Source organism: Caloenas nicobarica, chromosome 7, assembly GCF_036013445.1.
Source record: "Caloenas nicobarica isolate bCalNic1 chromosome 7, bCalNic1.hap1, whole genome shotgun sequence".
NCBI lineage: Eukaryota > Metazoa > Chordata > Aves > Columbiformes > Columbidae > Caloenas > Caloenas nicobarica.
In genome coordinates, this window is record NC_088251.1 from 33237062 (window position 1) to 33255615 (window position 18554).

Here is an 18554-nt window from a genome sequence, read left to right on the forward strand (position 1 = left end):
ACATGGAGCTCTATTTGATATGATTCAGAAAGGTCAAGGTCTGAGGTGGGCGGTGAGCCAGTCTGTGAGGCTGCGCTGATGTCCTGGATGGGAGGGTGACATTCCCTTTACAGGAGGAGGCCTCAAATGGTTCTTATTAAACCTGTAATTTGGGGCTTTCATCTGCCCAAATGTCATGCAAATCTGCTGTCTTTCTCCTCTGAAGTTACCGACAACAGAAAGCAAAATGGAAGTTCAAGGACATGATTATAATAAACACCGTCTCAGAGCCTCAGTTGCTGACTTCAGTATTCTTATGTTTTAATCTGCTTTGAACCTTCTGTGTCCCATCAATTTAACACTTGTTTCATGTTGTTTAAGTGAACTTTTTATACAAAAATGAGTCTGAAAGCACATATTTTGTGTTAACTGCTAGTCCAATTGAAGACTGAAATTGCTGTTACAAGAGATTGTAGTGGTGGTTACAGTTGTGTGTTACCTTCAGGACAATGAAGTAAGGGAAGATAGTGATGTTTTCCCTTCTGCATTTGCATTAGCTATGAGACTTCTGCTATGCCAAGGCTAATGGAACTTGGATACTTGATTTGTATCTGAGAACCAAGTGGGTAAGCCACTTAAACTTTACAGCCACTCAAAACCATAAAGGTGGATTCAGGTTTCTCAATTCAGATGATCAACTTAATTGTCAAGCATCCCTCATTTTTGAAGTTAGTGGTCTTAAGTACTTCAGAGATGAGCTGCTGATGCTCCCAAGTTTTGGGTTGCATTTCAGCTTTTGTTTATTTGTTTTGTTTGTTGGTTGTATGTGTGTTTTTTTGGGGGGTGGGGGTTTTTTGTGTGTGTGGTTTGGGGCTTTTTTTTAGTTTGTTTGTTTGGTTTTGTTCGGTTGGTTGTAGGTTTTTTGTTTGTTTGGGTTTGTTTGGGTTTTTTTCTCCCTCCTGTGTGTTACATCTAGTTTCATGTACCTTGGTGGATTGTTTTTCAAGTGTAGGGGAGAAGACTGAAAAAATATGAATGTGGAAGAACTGTGTCCATAAAGGAATATGGTAGGAAAGGAAGTTAAACCAGCTTCGGATCCCATCTTTGACTTGTTGAATGGTGACTTTTGGAGTCGATTTTTGATGGCTAACAGTTCTTTCCAGCAACTTCTGAGAGACAAGGGGTATGCAAAAAAGGGTGAACCTCCACGCTAGGAGGTTTTGATCTGTCTAGACAGAGCTTCCTTGTCATAGTATAGGTAATTGTTTCCTAGCCTCCTGCAGACTACCAGCTTGGAGCAGCTAAAGCAGGGGTTTATTTATGCCTGTTAAACCAGAAGTTCTGCCTATTGTTTTTCCTGCCTTCATCACTTTCCACTGCTATGGTCCAGCTATGTTATACCAGGGCATGAAACATTCAGCATCCAGAATGTCTAGACAGGCTGAAAGGCTGTCTGTGCTCCATTTTTCAAAGTTAACTTCACTAAGAACTAAAAGGCTATTTGGAAAGAATAGGTGGCAGAGTTCCTAGTATGAGATGCATCTTCAAGCTGCCTTCTGAAGCAAGTGCAGAGTAACAGAGCCTGGTAGGGATTTCTAGCAGTGCTCAAAATTCCTGTGCAAGCCTCCCCCTGCTCCCCAAAGAGGCTTCAAGCCTTTGACAATTATTGCTAATGTCTTAAACAGCTTGCACTTGTATTCTAAGGATACACGACTACATAGAAATGCACCCCGTGAGCTGTTAATGTAACATTCTGTTAAAATAGCAGAGGAAGGGACTAAAGGGTGGCTTCCTCACCACGGAATATGGTAAAGATCTTTGAGGCAGAAACGAATGGTTTCCATTTCAAGTGTGGAACCTATGGATCAACAGATGTATTTTGCTGTGCGTATCTGCTGGGTTTAGCAATCCTAAACAAAAAGGGTAATTTTTTTTCTATATAAGTTTTACCATTTTTCCAGTGCTGACCATAGTCACTCTCTGTATAGGAAGGAGCAAGTATTAATACTTTCCTGCAAGGTGGAAATGGATGTTGTCTCTAGAAGTTTTGTAGACTCTGGAAGTTGGATACGAGACAAGAGCTGATGATCCTGTTGCCGTTAATCTACCTGCACACCGTGTATGATCATGCTATATATCATAGACAGCTTTGATTTCAGACCCCGGGACAAGCCTGGGAGGCTTTGTCAGAGATGGGGAGGAAGGGAGGGCTGTCTATCACCTGCTGAACCCTTGTACCACTTGCAGGAGTGAGGACACAGAGGAGCTCCTGTCCTGAGGTCTGTCCCAGCTCCCTCTTTCCTGGGGGCCGAGGATTCCTGGGGACCCCTCTTAGCTTCCAGCGAGAGCGTCCTTGTGTAAGTGCTTCATAAACTGGGCTCTTCAAAGCAGAGTACATTTTGCTGTTTTAAACATATACAACAAAAAAGCCCTTCAGACTGGTAGCCACAGCACTGAGAAGCAGCACGCAAGATGCCTGGATCAAAGGACAAACAATGGAGTGTGAGCACCTAATGTGACAGAGTGGCTAAAAGGATAAAATTTATTACCTCTATTAATGAGAATAAAAGGTAGGTGGCAGATTTATTGTCTTATGGCATTCAAAGTTATATAGAGTTAGCAGAAATTCAGTTACAATGTCAGTTTATAAAAGTGCTGGAAAAATTTGGAGATAGAGCTAGAAAGCTACTATAAAGCAGTCGGGGACTGGAGAGAGAAAAAAAGGGCATTTAAAGAAGCTTGCAGTTTAATTTGTAAAGAGATCGAAAGGTGATTTAAGCATGCATGAATCCTTGTGGAGAGAGAATGAGTGTGAAAGGGCTCTTTAATCTATCACTTCAGAGCATAGCAAGAGCCAATGACTGGAAACTAAAGGCAAATTCCAAGTTTAAAAGCATGTGCCCAGTTTCCTATAGGGGAAAACAATTTACCGATGAAAACAAAAAACAAAACAAACCCACCAAAACCAAACCAACAACCAAAAAAACCCAAAAAACCAAAAACATCGAACAAAACAACAATGTTCTGATGCCTTCAAATCGATATTCTTTGTCAGCAGCACAGCTTCTAGAAAACAACGGTTGTCTGACACAACACGTAAATGAATGATTTCTATGTCTCTGCTTTAAGTGAGATGATTTGATATTCCCTTCCAGTTTTAAGAGCTATAAAAAGAGACCTCTTTCACAATTTAGAGGAGGAAAGGAACCCAAGCAATGGTGAGGCAGAAAGCATTGCTCCAAGAAAAAAAAAATTAGGGTATTATACAACAAAACAGCTTTCCTTAAATGTATTTGGTGGTCAGCAGTTTTTACTAGACCTGTCTTAGGATGGGTGGGAAAGCATAATGAAGTCAGCTGGCTGAAGACTAAGTTTTGCTTGTATGTCGGGCTGTGTTTCAATAAAGAGTTGGATGTAATAAATGGAATCGGAAGGTCTAGAAAATGTGCCATAAAATGGTTGACGAATTGGGATTGCTTCTTCAAGGTAACAGCTTAAGTACTGGTTTCAGTTTTTAAAGTTGCTGCAAGAGGAAATAAACAAATTTACCTTCATGCTTGGAGGAGGCGGGATAAAAACCCTTGACTCAGTTTAACGCTGGTATAAGGAAATGGAAAGGTATAAGGTATAAGGAAAAGAAAGATAATGAAGGACTAGTAAAAATAGCTCAGAAAAGGTGTGCCATCTCTGAAAGGTTTCAGAAACAGGTAGGACAAGACATCTGTCCAAATGACGTGTGCTGATCCTGGTTTTGTTACGCAGCAGACAAGCTTGGGGTCCTTTCTGGTTCTTAGGTAATAGATATAAATTTTTTTTTTGGCCTTTCTTGGCCTGATAGACATGGATTGGTGCACTGTTTAGCTGGAGGCTATGGCTTTCTGTAAATGGATATTGTGCTGAACAAGGTTCTAAGTGTTGCCAAAGAATGTATATCTTCTCTTCATTTTAAGTAAAATCTATCAGCCAGTTCAAAAGGTAAACGTTCCCTGATAAAATGCAGCTGGTGTGCATATGAGCTTAGTCAGCAGACTATAAAATAGCATAAGCTTTCCATAGTGATCAGAAACATCAAAAGCAGAAAGTGTATTTAAAAAAAAATCTCCAACAGATTGCTACAATTATGAAAAGTAATGCATCACAATTAGTGATGGAATATAGCTGAGGTGATACTACCCAGGTGGCTTTGGTCTGCATCTCTGTATACAGATTTCAAAACCCAGAGAGAGAGAGGGAGGATCATCAGATGCCAAAATATGTGTATCCTGTCATTTAAAACGGGTTTGCTCTCATGAGAGAGGCATATATTTACTGTAATATTCAGCTGCAGCTCTTGAACAAGTTAACAGCTTTAATGTCACTCTACTTTGGAACAGGGGGAAAATAAACCACAAAAATCCACCCAGTGGACCAGGTGCATAACCCTGGTGTGTGGTTACACTTATCTACAGAGTAATGTTTGCAGGTCCACGTGCAACACCTGTAAAAACTCCGTCTATAGCTTATCAATATAGAATCAGGAGAGCGACAGGTACAGCACTGCTGCTTTGTGACAGTGTCCCGGGTCCTTTTGATGGTCCGCAAACTAGCTCCTCTGTTGCCACTGCTTTCCCATGTGGGGCTGCACCTCGTATGTCTTCATCTCCAAATGGAAGCAATAAGGTGGGATGGACACACGAGTGCTGCCAGGAGAACAAGTCTCAGATGGAGCTGTTCTGAACTTTCCCCTTCCTCTTTAGATCACATTTCCCTTGAGGGGAAAAAAATCCAAAGGGATGCTCTTCTGTTTCTGCTAAGAAACAAGGAACCAGAGCCATCTAACCCATTGGAACCAGTCTTTAAAAACTAATATAACCAATCAACAGTTGTGTGATAAGCCTTTGCACAGTGTGGTGAATTTTCTTTAAAATGTAGGTAGAGTACCTTTTAAATATTCATACTACTAATCAGATTCTGCCTATATTGCCTGCTCGTATTCTATTACGCTTCTCTCAAAGCAGGATAATGCTGGAGTGATGAAAATGCTTCGGCTTTATATTGACAGGAGGGCTGTTCTGGATTTCTTTCAGTGCTTTGTCTTGGCCTTATCTGCTTTCTCTAACCTATAGCTCACTGAATTAGGAGTGCTAGACATCATTCTTTTGTACTCTTGAAAAATACCCTCTGTGTCTGTTCTTGCATTTGTGGACTTCTCTACTTGCAAAGATTTCTTTCTATGATGCAGTTCAGTCTTCCTGCAACCTGTTAGATGTCTCTCTTTTTTTAAACTCTAAATCCCGTATTTCTTAAAATTAATACTAATTGAAATTGTTAGGGCCTCAAAAGTCAGGAAATGAACTTGAAGAAACTCCTCAAATAATGAATTTAACTTTATGTTGCTGTTGGAGCTTTTGGGCTTCGGCTTTCTAGGTATATCTGCTAACAAGAGGGGAAGAAATTAGTCAAAACCTATGAATTTTATTCATTAGTATAGAAGCAAGAGCTTTAAAAGGAATGTCAGACTGTGTGTAATAAAACTGAGAACAACAGTGGTTAAACCTATTAGATTAAAAAAAATGCAGAAATACCTGTTTAAAACTTTTTATTTTACTTTTTCATTAATTTGCATGCTTTACATTTCTAATTTGAAATATTAATAAATTTCATACAAACATGTTCCTGGAAAAAAAATAAACTTGTGGCTTCTTGTTATACTGTGTCTGTACCAGGAAAAAAATCACTGAAGTTAGAGCTGTGCTAGACACAAAGTGGCTTTGCCATGTTCCCCAGTGAGATGCTGTGCTGTGGGGCTGGAACACATGCGAGCAAGAAGTGGCACATCCAGAAGTTTGTGCAAAAGCTTCGGTTTCTTTGGTTTCATGAAATGTCCACAGTTTTGGCCAATACTCACTCTCAGATGAAATCCTATAATAATCTTCACCCATTCTGTATTCTGTTGTTTCAACAAATAAACTGGTAACATCTCATCCCTGTTCTGGCTCCAAAATTATAAATGTCTCTGGTATGATTCAGTAACTGAAATAATTCTGTCATTTTTTTTCAAATTGGTTTATATTTGAGAGTAATTTAGAATACATTCATATGAAACAGCAAAGTTGAGAAAAACCCAGCACCATGATTATTGCACGTGTACTTTGGGGAGTCGCATGTAAGCGGTGCTGTATTTGGGGAGCTCATCCTCCCTGCACGGAAGACCAGATCCCACAGACCCTGCAGTCAGCAGCAAAAGCTTTGTCAAACTAGCCGGCATCTTCCTAAATGTTACTCGACTTGCTGTTTTCACAGCTGCAAAGTAGGAAAAATGTTTGTTTACCTATGAAGAAGGCGAAAGTTAAACATTAATGTTTGTATACAGGCATTGTGTTGTCCCAAAGACATTCAAAGAAAATTGAGGGCAGGTGATTTTTACAAGCAATTTTCCAAACACTGTTAAAACTATTTAAAGCAACTTTTAACTACATCAAGTGGCTTTTGTGGGGGGCTTAAAAGTATCCTGTAATGAGATAGCTCTAAGTCTCTTCCTTACATATAAAAAAGACAGACATATGAGTAAGACACCCCAAGTTTGAATAAGTACATGGCATGGATTTAATTGCTATGCCGCTCCCTGTGTTTCTGCTGTGCGGGAGTGTGGATTATCATTCTGTGCAAACTGGAATATGAGGAAGTCCTTGTGGCATCCTCGTCTGTCTGCTGGGGGCCCAGCAAACACCACCCAACTTCTTCCACTGTCTCAAAACATTCTATAAAATAAAATGTAATCTTCTTAGCAAGATAAATTACTCTTAGGAGCCATCTGCTTTTACCTTTTTAAAAAATGCCTCTTTAAATGTAAATTTAGCTTTCTACCAGAGACAGTATTGCCATGGCAACAAACACAAGAAAAGTAAATGTCTTTATACAAAATAAAGAGTGGTTTTTCTCTTAAACATACTCCCTATGAAATAAAATATGCAGCTATGGAATTAATGTATATGCTACCTTGGACACTAAAAAAAGTATCAGTCTCTTCCTGGAACGGTTCTCTGAGATAGTATCAAACACACAATTGCTCGCTGTGAAGAAATCTATTATGTGCTTATTTAGTATGCTATAAACTAGAGCTCTCGTCTTACAGTTTGCTCTAGATGGACTGGAATGCCACAAACTTCAGTGGAGAGTTATGTAGGCAGCAGGATCTGTCTGTGCAGTAGTTTACAGAACTGAAGTCTAAAATGTAATCTCTCCCAAGTAATTTATATTTCAAATGCTTTGCTGCGCAAGTTTGTTTTGTACACACTACCACTGGAGAGGTTTGTTATTCAAGGGGTATATATAACTCATGGTTCAGATTTCTCCTTTCATTGAATGCAGCAAAGAATACATTCAGGTTAAGCCTGTTTCAAAAATAGGACTGAGTGGTGTACTCTAAATTGCCCAATAACAAGTTCGTTCTCTACCTCTTTCTGCATTGGTTACCCTCTACAGACTTCAAGGTAAGGAGAGACCCAAGATGGTCAATATCATTACTTTCAAGAACCAAATCCTTCCATGGTAAAAAATATTTTTATATTATTGTACACTTGCCCATTTCAAGCCTCAAATTTCACAGTATACAGCTACAGCGACAGTTTTCAAACACTGCTGTTGTTGAAATGTTCTGTACTTGTTTATTTACTCTCTTCTTTCTCTCTGAAGTCACTCTTAGCCTTCTGACTGCATGTGTTGTGTCTGAAGGCTGCAGAGAAGCAAAGATGCCTGTGACTGGGTTTTACTGGTTCGAACAGAGGACGAATTCTGGCGCTTGGCTGTGGAACAGAAACCATCCTGCATTCACCAAGCACCTCTCATCTGAATAAGACAATAGTTTACGAAGCTTAAGCTATTTCTTCTTGCTGTATGAGCAGGAAAACTATGGATTATCCCCACTTAAATACATATTGAATAACTAATTTCTGCTACAGACAGTGATTCTGACCTTGGCACATCATTCACCATGACAGTCAGCAGGATCAGTGCTAAAAACAGTAACCTTCTCTTTCTCTACCTTTACTGCTGAGTGGCACATTAAGAAGCACCCACATCTATTGCTTCAGGTATCGCTCTTACATTTGTTGGTATCAGAAGAGTAAATTTGAATGCTTCCAGTGGTGCCATGGGCAGAACTTTCTGCAGCCTCCTCTTATGAGAAAAGACGAAGCAGTCCATTTCAGCAAAATATTATGCTTTTATGTGTACGAACAGTTCTGCATGAAGTGTAAAGCTGGTGTGTGGAAATGGATTAGCTGAAGTGTCAGGGAGTATTCAGCTTCTCCTGCATGTCTGGATCTGCCAGATCACGAGCTCGTCAAGAGTGTCTGGACTGGGTCACACTGTGGAACGTCTTGCCCAGCGTCCTGCCATGGGCAGTGGCTGGTAACAAGGTGGCAAGGGACAGAACAAAGGTAAGAGCACACAGGCGCTAATCCTTCTGACTCGTATCCTCCTGGTCACCTGAAGTTTTGGATCAACTGCATGTAGCAGTCTGTGTGGCCCACGTAAGGACATGTCCTCAGACAGCCTTCGGGACCCAGTGCTTGTAAACAAGCACTGAGGAGGAAGCCGGAGGAGCTGGCACCTTCCCATGGCGGCGCAGACAGGTGGTGGAGCCGCGGGGAGCCAGCTGGCCCCGCAGCTCTGCCGGGAAAGGAGGCTCCAGCCCGGCTGAAGGGCTGTGCCCCGAGCTGACCCCCCGGCGCGCAGCCGGGGTTCGGGGCGCTCCGTCCCACAGCAAGTGAGCAGCCTCTGGGGCAGCAAGGCCTGTGCCAGGAGACCTCAATGGGTGAAACAAATGTTTGATAGGTCCTACAGCAGGATGTAAGCACATGGGGAACATAAGGAAAAAGTGAAGGCGAGGAGCGAGCATCCCAACTCGCCTTTCCCGCTGGGGTTGGTCACCGCGCTTCAAGGGAGCAGGGGAGAAAGGGTGGTTATTGCATTCTCAACTGGTTATATCTGTTCCTATCTCCGTCGTGCGCGGGTCCCACGGGTGTCGCGCAAAGGCCGCCTTCGCGCGTCTGCCCACGGGCAGCCGGCACTGCCCCGGGACGGCGGGGGACGAACCGCCGCGCCCGGGTGGGGAACAGCCGGCACCTGCGGGCAGGAGCCGCGGGCCCCTCCTGACGGCGGGGCGCTGCCTGCAGCCCCTCCCGGCGCGCAATGTCCCCGGCGCCGGACCCAGCCACGGTGAACACTCCACCGCCGCCCGCCCCTCCTGCTGCCGGGCGGGACCGAACCCGCGACCCCCCGCACCGCCCGCCGCGCCCGGGCCCGCGCGGCCGCCAGGGCGCATGCGCGCAGCCTCCGAGCCAATGGGGCGGGCGGAGGCGGTGCCGCGGCCATTCGGGCCCGGCTGGCGGAGGGGACGCGCTGTGGCCGCCGCGATGGTCTCCTGGATGATTTCGCGGGCTGTCGTGTGAGTGCCGGGCTGGGGGGAGCGGGCACTCCCGGGGCTTCCCGCGGCGGTGCCCGAAGTGGCGGGAGGGAGGCGGTGCCCCTTCCCTCCTTCCCTCCTTCCCTCCTTCCCTCCTTCCCTCCTTCCCTCCTTCCCTCCTGTTCCCCTCAGCCGCTGCCTCGCGCGCCCGTTGGGCAGCCGTTGGGCAGCCGTTGGGCAGCCCGGCGGTCTCTCCGCCCCGGCGCGGCTCGGCCTCGCTGCTCGGGTCGCAGGTGGGGCGGCGGGGCGGCTCCCTGCGCTGCGGCGAGGCCCGTACCGTGCGGGGCCCGGCCCGTACCGTGCGGGGCGGGGAGGCGGGCGGGTGTCTAGGCCGAAGTGCCGCCGTGCTGCACCAGCCGACGGCTTAGAGGTGCCGTGTCAAAGCAAACCGCAGCGCTTCTCGGAATTTAATGGTTTCAAAGCGTTCCGCCCGCCTTCCCCCTCCGAAAAGAGTGAGGTAGCGGGAGCTGCGTTTCTGCCCAGGAGCGGCCCTCGCCTGGCTGCGGTTGAGCTCTCCGGTGCCTCAGAGGGTCCTTGTGCTCCCACAGCCAGCACAGGTTGTGTCTGCTGGTTGCACCGCATCTCTCCCTCTAAGTGTGTGTTTTCCGCGAGTACTCAGCCAGGAAGGTCAGGCTGCTGGTGCCTGTCGCACATACATTGTGAGCCTTGCTTGTAAATTGATCCAAATTAACCTGTACAATCTAGTTGGTAACTGTTTTTAACTTGTTGCAGAGCAGAGAGGGCTAGGAGGACTTTACAGTGTGAAATGGAGGTCCTTGGTCAGTATAGGTCATCAGCAGATGAAGAGAGAGACTGGACTGTTATTATGTACCCATGTTTCTAATGTTGAGTTTTTGGCAACCGAAGGGACAAACTTTCTTAGATGAAAAGCATCATCTTGCATGTTGTCCAATTTCTATTTGAGAAAGAGTAAACTCTAGTGCAACTTCCAGTCATTTTCTTAGGTGTTGTACTGTTCCTTCATGAAACTGAGAGGTAATTTTGCTCTTTTGAACGTGAACAGTATTTTGTAATAAATGTTGAGTAATAATCGAGCAACTGAGTCTTCCTCATGCTCCTTGCTGAGTAGCTCTGTGTCTGTGGGGACCCAGTGGTTAGTGGGTCGCCTGAGTTGAGATTTGCTGTGTGTGCCTCTTTGCTGGGCAAATGAAGTGAATCTGCTCACAAAGCAGTGCAACGAACATTTGAATTAGTGTGGGAGTGTATGACCCAAAGCAGGGCATAATAGGATTCCCCTGTTTTGTTGGTGACAAACACCCTCCTTAAGCTATCTGCCGTAACTTCACCTGAAAACTTTGTCAGGAAGCCTTCTCATGCTGCCACGTATATTTTCCTGCTGTGCTCTGGTCACTTAGATAAGTAGCAGTCCTTGTCCTTCTCCCTGTCCTCTCTGAGAATTGTCAGGTAACTGAAACTTGCAAAGTAGAGCGTCATGTTCCAGGGTTGGCAAAGGACGACACTGGTTTGGAATAGAGAGGCTGTGGGAAGAGTTGCTGTTTGTGCGCTCTGTCAGCATGGTCTTCCCAGAGGCAGTACGCAGCACTAGAGGGAAGAGGCATATGCTTACTGTCTGTACATCACATGTCGCTGCTGAACCTGCTTCTGCTTTGTTACATAAAAGCGCCAACCAGGGAATTTTTATTTTAACAGCAACTGGGACTGCGTTGGTTGTGAGAGTAATGTTGGTGATGCTGAGCACCTCAGTTTCTAATGACCAGGTTCTTGTGAAGTTAGTTATGAATTGCTAAGGGTAGCATTTGCGTTTTGAGGATTAAGTCCTCCATGGGCCTAACCAATAGCACAGGGAACGAACAGAATAGCTACTGCTATCCATAGATTTATTGCAAGAGATGATAAAAGACTATGTATTGCGCAGTTCTACGTAGTTGAGTTTTCTGGTTGATGTTGGTCACTCATTTGTATGCCCTAATTATTTTTGCTAAAAAGGGAGTCCTTAATATTATTTATAAATCCTCTCCACCTTCTCGTGTCCTTGTTTCCTGGCTGTGGGACTTAAATAGTTTGCCAGTGTTCATCTTCCCAGGAATGAGAACTTGGACGGCTTCAAGACAATTGTTTAACTTTGCTTAATAGAGCAAAAGTCGTGTGGAAAAGGAGGGTGGAAAGCACAAGAGTCAATGTGGTGTGATATATTTTAATTTCAATGGCCTTGAGACTGTCCTTCTTGTCCTTTCCTCTTGGTGTCCATTATGCTGTCTTCCTCTGTTTGCTCTGTTTTCCTTCCTGGTCTCGTTCCAGACATACCTGTTCCAGTGGCTTTTTTTTTTCTGACTTGTGTGTCACGAGTTCAGAAGGTGAATACTACATTTCCCTTAAATGCAGTAAGAGAGATGGAAATATTTTTAACCACTGTGTAGCTGCTAAGACCTGAGGTTCTCTCTTATGTAGTGTTTCAGTTTTGGTGTGGTGGCTTTTTGTTGGATATGAGAGCTATGGATATTCTACATAGTCTGTAGGAAGCTGAGGAAGCCCTGTTGTCATGTTTGGGCAGCCATCAGGAATACTTGTTGTCTTGACTGGTGATTAAAAGGAGCAGCAGTTGTTTTGGCTGCAGCAGAATTCTCTTCTGACTGACCTACTATTTTTCAGGGCCAAAAGAGCAGCAAAATATTAATTCGTGGGTGTGTCACAGTGCCCTCTGCTGACTTTTGACATGTTGGACTTGTTCTGACACGCATATCCCAAGCAAACTGACTTCTGATTCGGTTTGAGAGTTTGCAATTTGGGATTAACCAAACTATTTTAGCAGAGTTGATTAAAGCTTTAAGGAACCTAGGGAATGGAACTAGTAGAGAATTAGAATTCTTAATTGCATGTGAATTGTCTTGAAGAGTAATGCACAGGAAACAGGGAGTGGTTCAAATTCACTGCTCTACATAATAGTTGTTGGCAAAACTTCATTTTAATGAAATCTTTTCCCTTACTATATACATGCTATTATACTTAGGCATCTAAACATGTGAAATACCTTGTGCTAAATGCATGTCCTCTCCTTTCTGCCAAGAAGCAGAAGACTTGAAGCACGTGATTAAAACATCTTTTAATTTTAAAGTTTTGTGTCCATACGGTGCTGCTGTAGTATGTATAGGTCATTATTAATTGTAAAACGCACTGGCTATTGGAACAGTGTTCAGAACGAATGTTGCAGGGTTTTTCCTTTTTCTTTTTTTTTTTTTTTTCCACTTCTAAAACCAACAAGATGATAGTAATTTCTTTCAGTGTCTCACAAAATGAAGTGGTATACCTTGTCAAGCCTGTAGTCTTTAATGGTGGGAATAGCTTTCTAAATTTGTGGCTGCCCATCTTGTAAACTTCTAATAGAGCCAGTGCCTGACTTTTAGTCTGCTTTGATTGCTCATGCTTCTCATTTGTAAGGTCTGAGCAATTGTGTACACATCAGTTGCTGAGACAGTATTTAATAGTAAACACATTGAGTACTTGTCAGTCACAGCCTGGTATGGATGAGATCAGACTATCCTCTTGTGCCAAGCAAAGATATGAAACATCCTGAAAACAAAGTAGATGGCCATTTTGTACTCGCAATCTGTTAAAGCAGACTGTCTGCTGTAATCTGTTAACCTTTTTCCCCTCCTCACTTAAAAATGAAAGTTTCCCCATCTGTGTTGCTTTGCAACGCTCTCTCCACCCTCCTGCCTAAGTACATGCTTTGTTTTCAATAAAGTTGGTCAGCAGTTATGACTGTTGAAAGTAAGAGTCGTAGTGGTCCACAGGACGATGTCTTTGTCTTGGGTACTAGTAGTTACTTTTCTGTCTGCTTGTACTTGTAGTACTTGCCTTCCCTATCCCCTTTTTAAAGCCTTGCAAGGAACAAAAGATGTATGAGTAAAAGATTCAGCAAGCGTTCCTTGGTTCTGGTACTGGGTTATAACTATAACTGTAGCTACATTAAGGGGGATGAAGACTGTTTGGGACACACAGGAGGTGACCTGGAGGTAGGTAGAATTAGTCTCTTTCAGCTTTTGCTACTTTACAGGTTGGAGCTATTTCTTTCATGGTAGTTTCCAAGGCATTTTCTTGCTCTACTTTTAATACTTTTGTTGTTGTGGTTTGACATTTCCAGTTGCTCCCAGAATTACTAGACATCTGAGAACGAGTGGCTGAAGCCATAGCTTTGGTATTGATTGAACTGTTGTCAGGAATATCTGGCTTAGTGTGGTGGTGATGTTTTATGGAGCTGTGTATGGTTTGTTTGTAAACCTGGATTGTGTCTTGCTCTTCGAATGCAAATTTTTTTAATCGAAAGCAATAAGTACAGAAATATTCACCCTCTTGTTTGCTAATCGACATGCTGTCAAACATGTTGTCTTGAAACAGCCATAATTAAGTAATAATACCACCACATGCTGTGTGGAAGGAATAGTTACATACGGCCTCATCTTCAAGTCAGAAGGGCTATTTATGGGAGAGTTTCTTTGACTGTTTGTAGCCTGCTCTTCTCCTGGCAAGATAGTTCTAGCTGAAGGTTGAGGGATGTTGAATGCCGTTGGATGCTGCATGCCGTTGGATGCTGAATGCCTTCTGATATCCTTCCAGTTTAAAGGCCTATAAATTGCTGCTGCACCTGTGGGGAAAAAGGAGTTGCTGTCATAGTGTGAGTGACTGGGCTGGAGAGATGTGCTGAAATGCCTGTCTCGCCACAGAACTGCAAAGATTCAGTCATTGGCTATCAGTTATCCTTGGCATTTCATGCTATGCTTAAACAGATCTCGTTGGCCTGTTGCTGAGAGGGGCCATCCTGCCCTTCATGCTCTCCTCATTCTCCACTTCCCACAGGGTCCACAAATTGTGTGCCCACAGTGTGACTCTGATTGTTTTGTCAACTCAAATGAAAATTAGTGTGCTCGAAAGAGGTTAATCTTCTGTTAGTTGCAGCGACCTGTACCCACTCATGCTGCTGTTGTGTAGTTGCTAGGTAAGTGCTGTGTTGAGAATGAAAAGTTCCAGGACAAAACCAGCATTGTTTTTGGCATCAGTGTATTAACCAGGCTGGTTAAAGCATACTCTGAAACTGCATTCTTCACTTGCACATTGCTGCTTATTTTTCCTTGTAGTGAAACTAGTTCCAGTAAAAATGGTGCAGCTGTTCTAATCAAACAAGGTGTCAGATTTTTTTTAAAGGATCTTAAATTTTATAGCTTGAAATCTGTAAGCATATGTAAGTCTAGGGATTAAGTGTATTGTCTGTGTGAAAGTTTAAAATAATTTACATAATTGAGCAATGAAATCAGCAGAGCACTTCTATAGTTCAACTTCTCAGTCTCGCAATCCTAATATGTACAGCAAAAAGTGTCTGCTTGCCGAACTTGACTTGTAATACTTATTCTGTAAGTTAGTGCAATGCAAAAGGCCTAGCTCTGACTGTTAGAAGCATCCCCACTGCCTGCCTGGCACACCTTTCTTTAAATCAATGTTTGCTATGCAGTCTAGCTGCTCTTTTTTTCTCCCGTGTTTGTGGGATTGCGTAGATGCAGAGCATGCGTGGTCAGTGTTCACAGCCTATGGCAGGCAGGCAAGCTTGCTCAAAACAGATGGAGCACAACCAGGGCTGTACTATGGAGTCTGACATTCTTACTTAATGATCTTGGCATGTGCTCTGCTACAAAACGTGCTGAAATCCACATCTGTGTGCTATGCCTTGTAGATAAAGATATACCAAGAGCTGCACGGTCTGGCACAAAAGGATGTTTCTAATTAAAATAAACAGCCTCCACTCTTGCATGTTCCACAAACCGATGTCTGCTTCAACTGAGCGTATTTTAGGCTCTCAAGCATTTCTGCAACCTAGATGGAATGGCTTGTCTTTCCTGGTTATTTTGTATGTAGAGCCAACTCTTGATATGCTCATATAAGGGTGAGGAAGATCCCAAGCCAAATTCTGATATTTAAAAAAAAAGTTGCCTTGGCTCAATACTTTTTCATCTTTGATAAGAAATTATTTTTAAAAAAAAGTAAAAACATGTCTAGCAAAACTCTCTGATGCTTCATGTGTAAAGAAGCTTTCTGATCCTTTTTATTCTGCTTTTGAAATTTTGGATTTTCAAAATCTGTATTGTTATGTGAAAAGTATGAGGTTTTTAGAGACGAAAATACTACAGCTGAAAACAATGCGATCTCTGTGGATCTTGAGAATTTTAAAGACCTGCCAAACTGGATTGTAACAACTTACTACTGGATAAATGAGGTGTATAGAGTCTAGGTGGGAAAGATTATTGCAGGTTTTTGCTGACCTGTCTGCCTTTAAACATGACTGGCCTCGGTGACACTGAATAACCAGTCTGATGAGATGCTTTTGGATGTGGGGGAAATAAAATACCCCATAGTGGCTAACTCTCTATTGAGCCTTTTGCCAGCCAGCACTGTTACTTTCCAGTACAGTTTATCACTGATGAAATAGTAGGGCATTATTTCTGTCTGTTGTGTTTTATAGCTAGTCTGCAAGCATTGACATGGAAGTGGGTTTAACTAAATGAATGTTTTCCCTGTGATTATCATCTTTGAAATATTGCTCACATATCCTGAGGACGGTTGGAACTTGCATTAGATGTTGAAAACTAAGTGCAATTTATTTCAAAAGCCTTTAACCCAGCATTTAAATGCAAGGGTTAACAAAGTTGTTTTCTCCCGAAGTGAGAAGTCTGACATAATGCTTTACTTTCTTTTGCTAATAAAGCTGTTGGAACTTGCAGCCCTTGAAGGGGAAACTCGGAAAACAGTTTGTGCTTGTGCCTTCCTACCACTGTCTGGTTTTGTTATTTTGTTCCCCCACCCTGTTTTTTAACTCCTTGGTCAAAGCCATGGAAAGGAGAGTGTGGAAAATGATCACTAGCTTAGAGATATCTTGATTGGTTTTGATAGTATAGTAACATTACCTTAAATTGTAATGTTAAAAGAAAATTAATTATTTGGATTTGTGCTCTTATTATTTGCTTTTGTCTGCTAATTTTTTTTCCTAGACTAGGACTTCGTCCTATAATGCATGGTTTCCCTTATGCCTAAAAACATGTCTAGTGTTGCTCAGTTGAAATGTATTTACTATTAGACAGTTTTAAAAGCCAGAGAAGAAGCTGACCTATTCACATTTTTCAGTAGCAAACAGCTTAAAGTTTACTTGGAAGACAATATAACCACAGAAACATAAAATACATGTTTTAAATGACTGCCTTGGCAGTCATTAGTTTGCCATGGATGCAGTATTAGCAGTGTTGGTTTTACTATTCTACATATAGGACTTTGAGTGCTGGGGGTTTTTTTTTGAATAAAAGTTAACCTAGATTGCTTGAGACAAAATGGGATTTATGTTTGTATAAAGAAGATAATGTGGATCAGGCAAACTACTTTTCATTTGCGTTTGGCAAATGACCTTTCTGAAAAGACACACATTGCCTCTGTATCTTCTGGTTTCTTAGCCTGCTTAGGTATTAACCAATCAGGCATATTTGTGTTAACAGAGTTGTTCTCTCAAAAATGAACCTTTGGTTAACTAGCATAATGTGCATTATCTGTTTTTAAGAACAGAACCTACCCCTCAAACTATTTTACTAATGCATTGGGGTTCAGAAGGGAGGAAATGAAGATATCTTTTAGTATGGCTTTTTTTGACGTTAAGTTACTAATACAACTACATGAATAAGTTTGGTAGAGATTGTGCATGTTGTCAGTTTTTGACTTGTTGTGTAACGGCATATTCACAGAGTTCTCTAAGTACCAGTTATAACTGAGGAAACACGTATACATTGGAATGACAAGTCCAGATGTTATCTCAACAGTATCTGCCAAATGCAAATTTCATAGAAGAAGCCTTTTCCTGTGCATAATGGCCAAGTTTGGTATTTGATTGCTCTGGGAGGCTTCAGAAATACTTCTCTGGGTCATAAGATAAACAGATTTGTTTTGGAAATCAAAGACCTTAAGGCAAAAATTGAGATGTAGATAACTTCTGATGATTAAAATTAAAGCTGTCTGGAGAAGAGAATAAGACAGGCTGTTTTTTACTTCAAGAATTGCTGTTGTGTGGTTGCACTTCTTTCTTTGCACCAAGTTTTCTCTCTTTGTAGCGTTTTCTTGGGAGAGGCAGGACCTTGAGGCTGGTCTGCAGCAACACCCTTAGGTTCTAGGGTGTGTAATGATTAAATAGGAGTTTTCTGGGCCTTTGGGTTATGAACTTCACTTTTTTCTCCAAAGGCAGCCAGCCAGATTGATATTCCATATAGTGTGGCCTGCAGCAGCATTGGACATGTTTTTTTTCATTTAAAAAACAAACCAACCAACCCACGTGATTAATGCATGGTTACATGCAGTGTGGTTTGTCTTTCACTTAAAATGGCTTGAAAATAAAATGTGGTTTTCCTTTGAACAAGCAGAAGCAATTCTTAGTTGGGACCACTCCTGTTTTAAATGTTAGTTTCCTATAGCCAGTTATTTTGATGTTGATGGTGCTCCAAAAATGTTGGGAGAAGGTACTGTCTTAGAGCAGCAAGCAATGGCATGATTGTGGATTTTAACTTGTGAGATTCTTCAAAGTCTCCAGCAGACCAATGTAAGGTCAAAAAGCAGAGGTGGGAAGGTAAGAATCTGAGTGGAAATACATTTTTTGTTAACTATGTGGCATTCTGAGGTATTAAAGGAAGTGAGTATAGACTGTGAGTGATGGAGGAGGCCGGGATGGGGAAACTCCAGAGTAGTGGCTGGCTTTAAAGCACCTTCCAAAGTTGAAGAAAGCTTTAGATTCCAAAAATAGTTGAGAATGAACATGACTTTATAGTCTTGAAAGAACAGAAACTTATTTTCCTGTAACATTGAAAATAAGTACAAGATTACTGAACTTCCGTAGTTTGAGTGTTGGAGATGTCAGGTCACTTTTTCCTTATGCAGCTGCTGATAATAGAGAAATATGATTGAACACTTTGATACAAATATTTCTCCCCATCTTATGCAGCTGAGACTCGAATGTTTTTATTGTGCAATTATGCATGGGCTTCCCATCATGAGTCCCATAGCTTGATTGAAGATAATATAACTTCGGGTAAATATGTCCAAGTTAATGCTAACAAAGAAAAAGTTGGCC

At 42.4% G+C, this 18554-nt stretch overlaps 1 protein-coding gene across 1 annotated transcript in view; it reads left to right on the forward strand.

Moving 5' to 3' along the window:
- Positions 1-9325: 9325 nt before the first annotated feature.
- REEP3 (receptor accessory protein 3) overlaps positions 9326-18554 on the forward strand; it is a 41121-nt gene continuing 31892 nt past the window's right edge. The window contains exon 1 of the mRNA XM_065639395.1: positions 9326-9409. Within this exon, the coding sequence (XP_065495467.1) occupies positions 9378-9409 (32 nt within the window). The 5' untranslated portion in view covers positions 9326-9377. The remainder of the gene's footprint in view (positions 9410-18554) is intronic.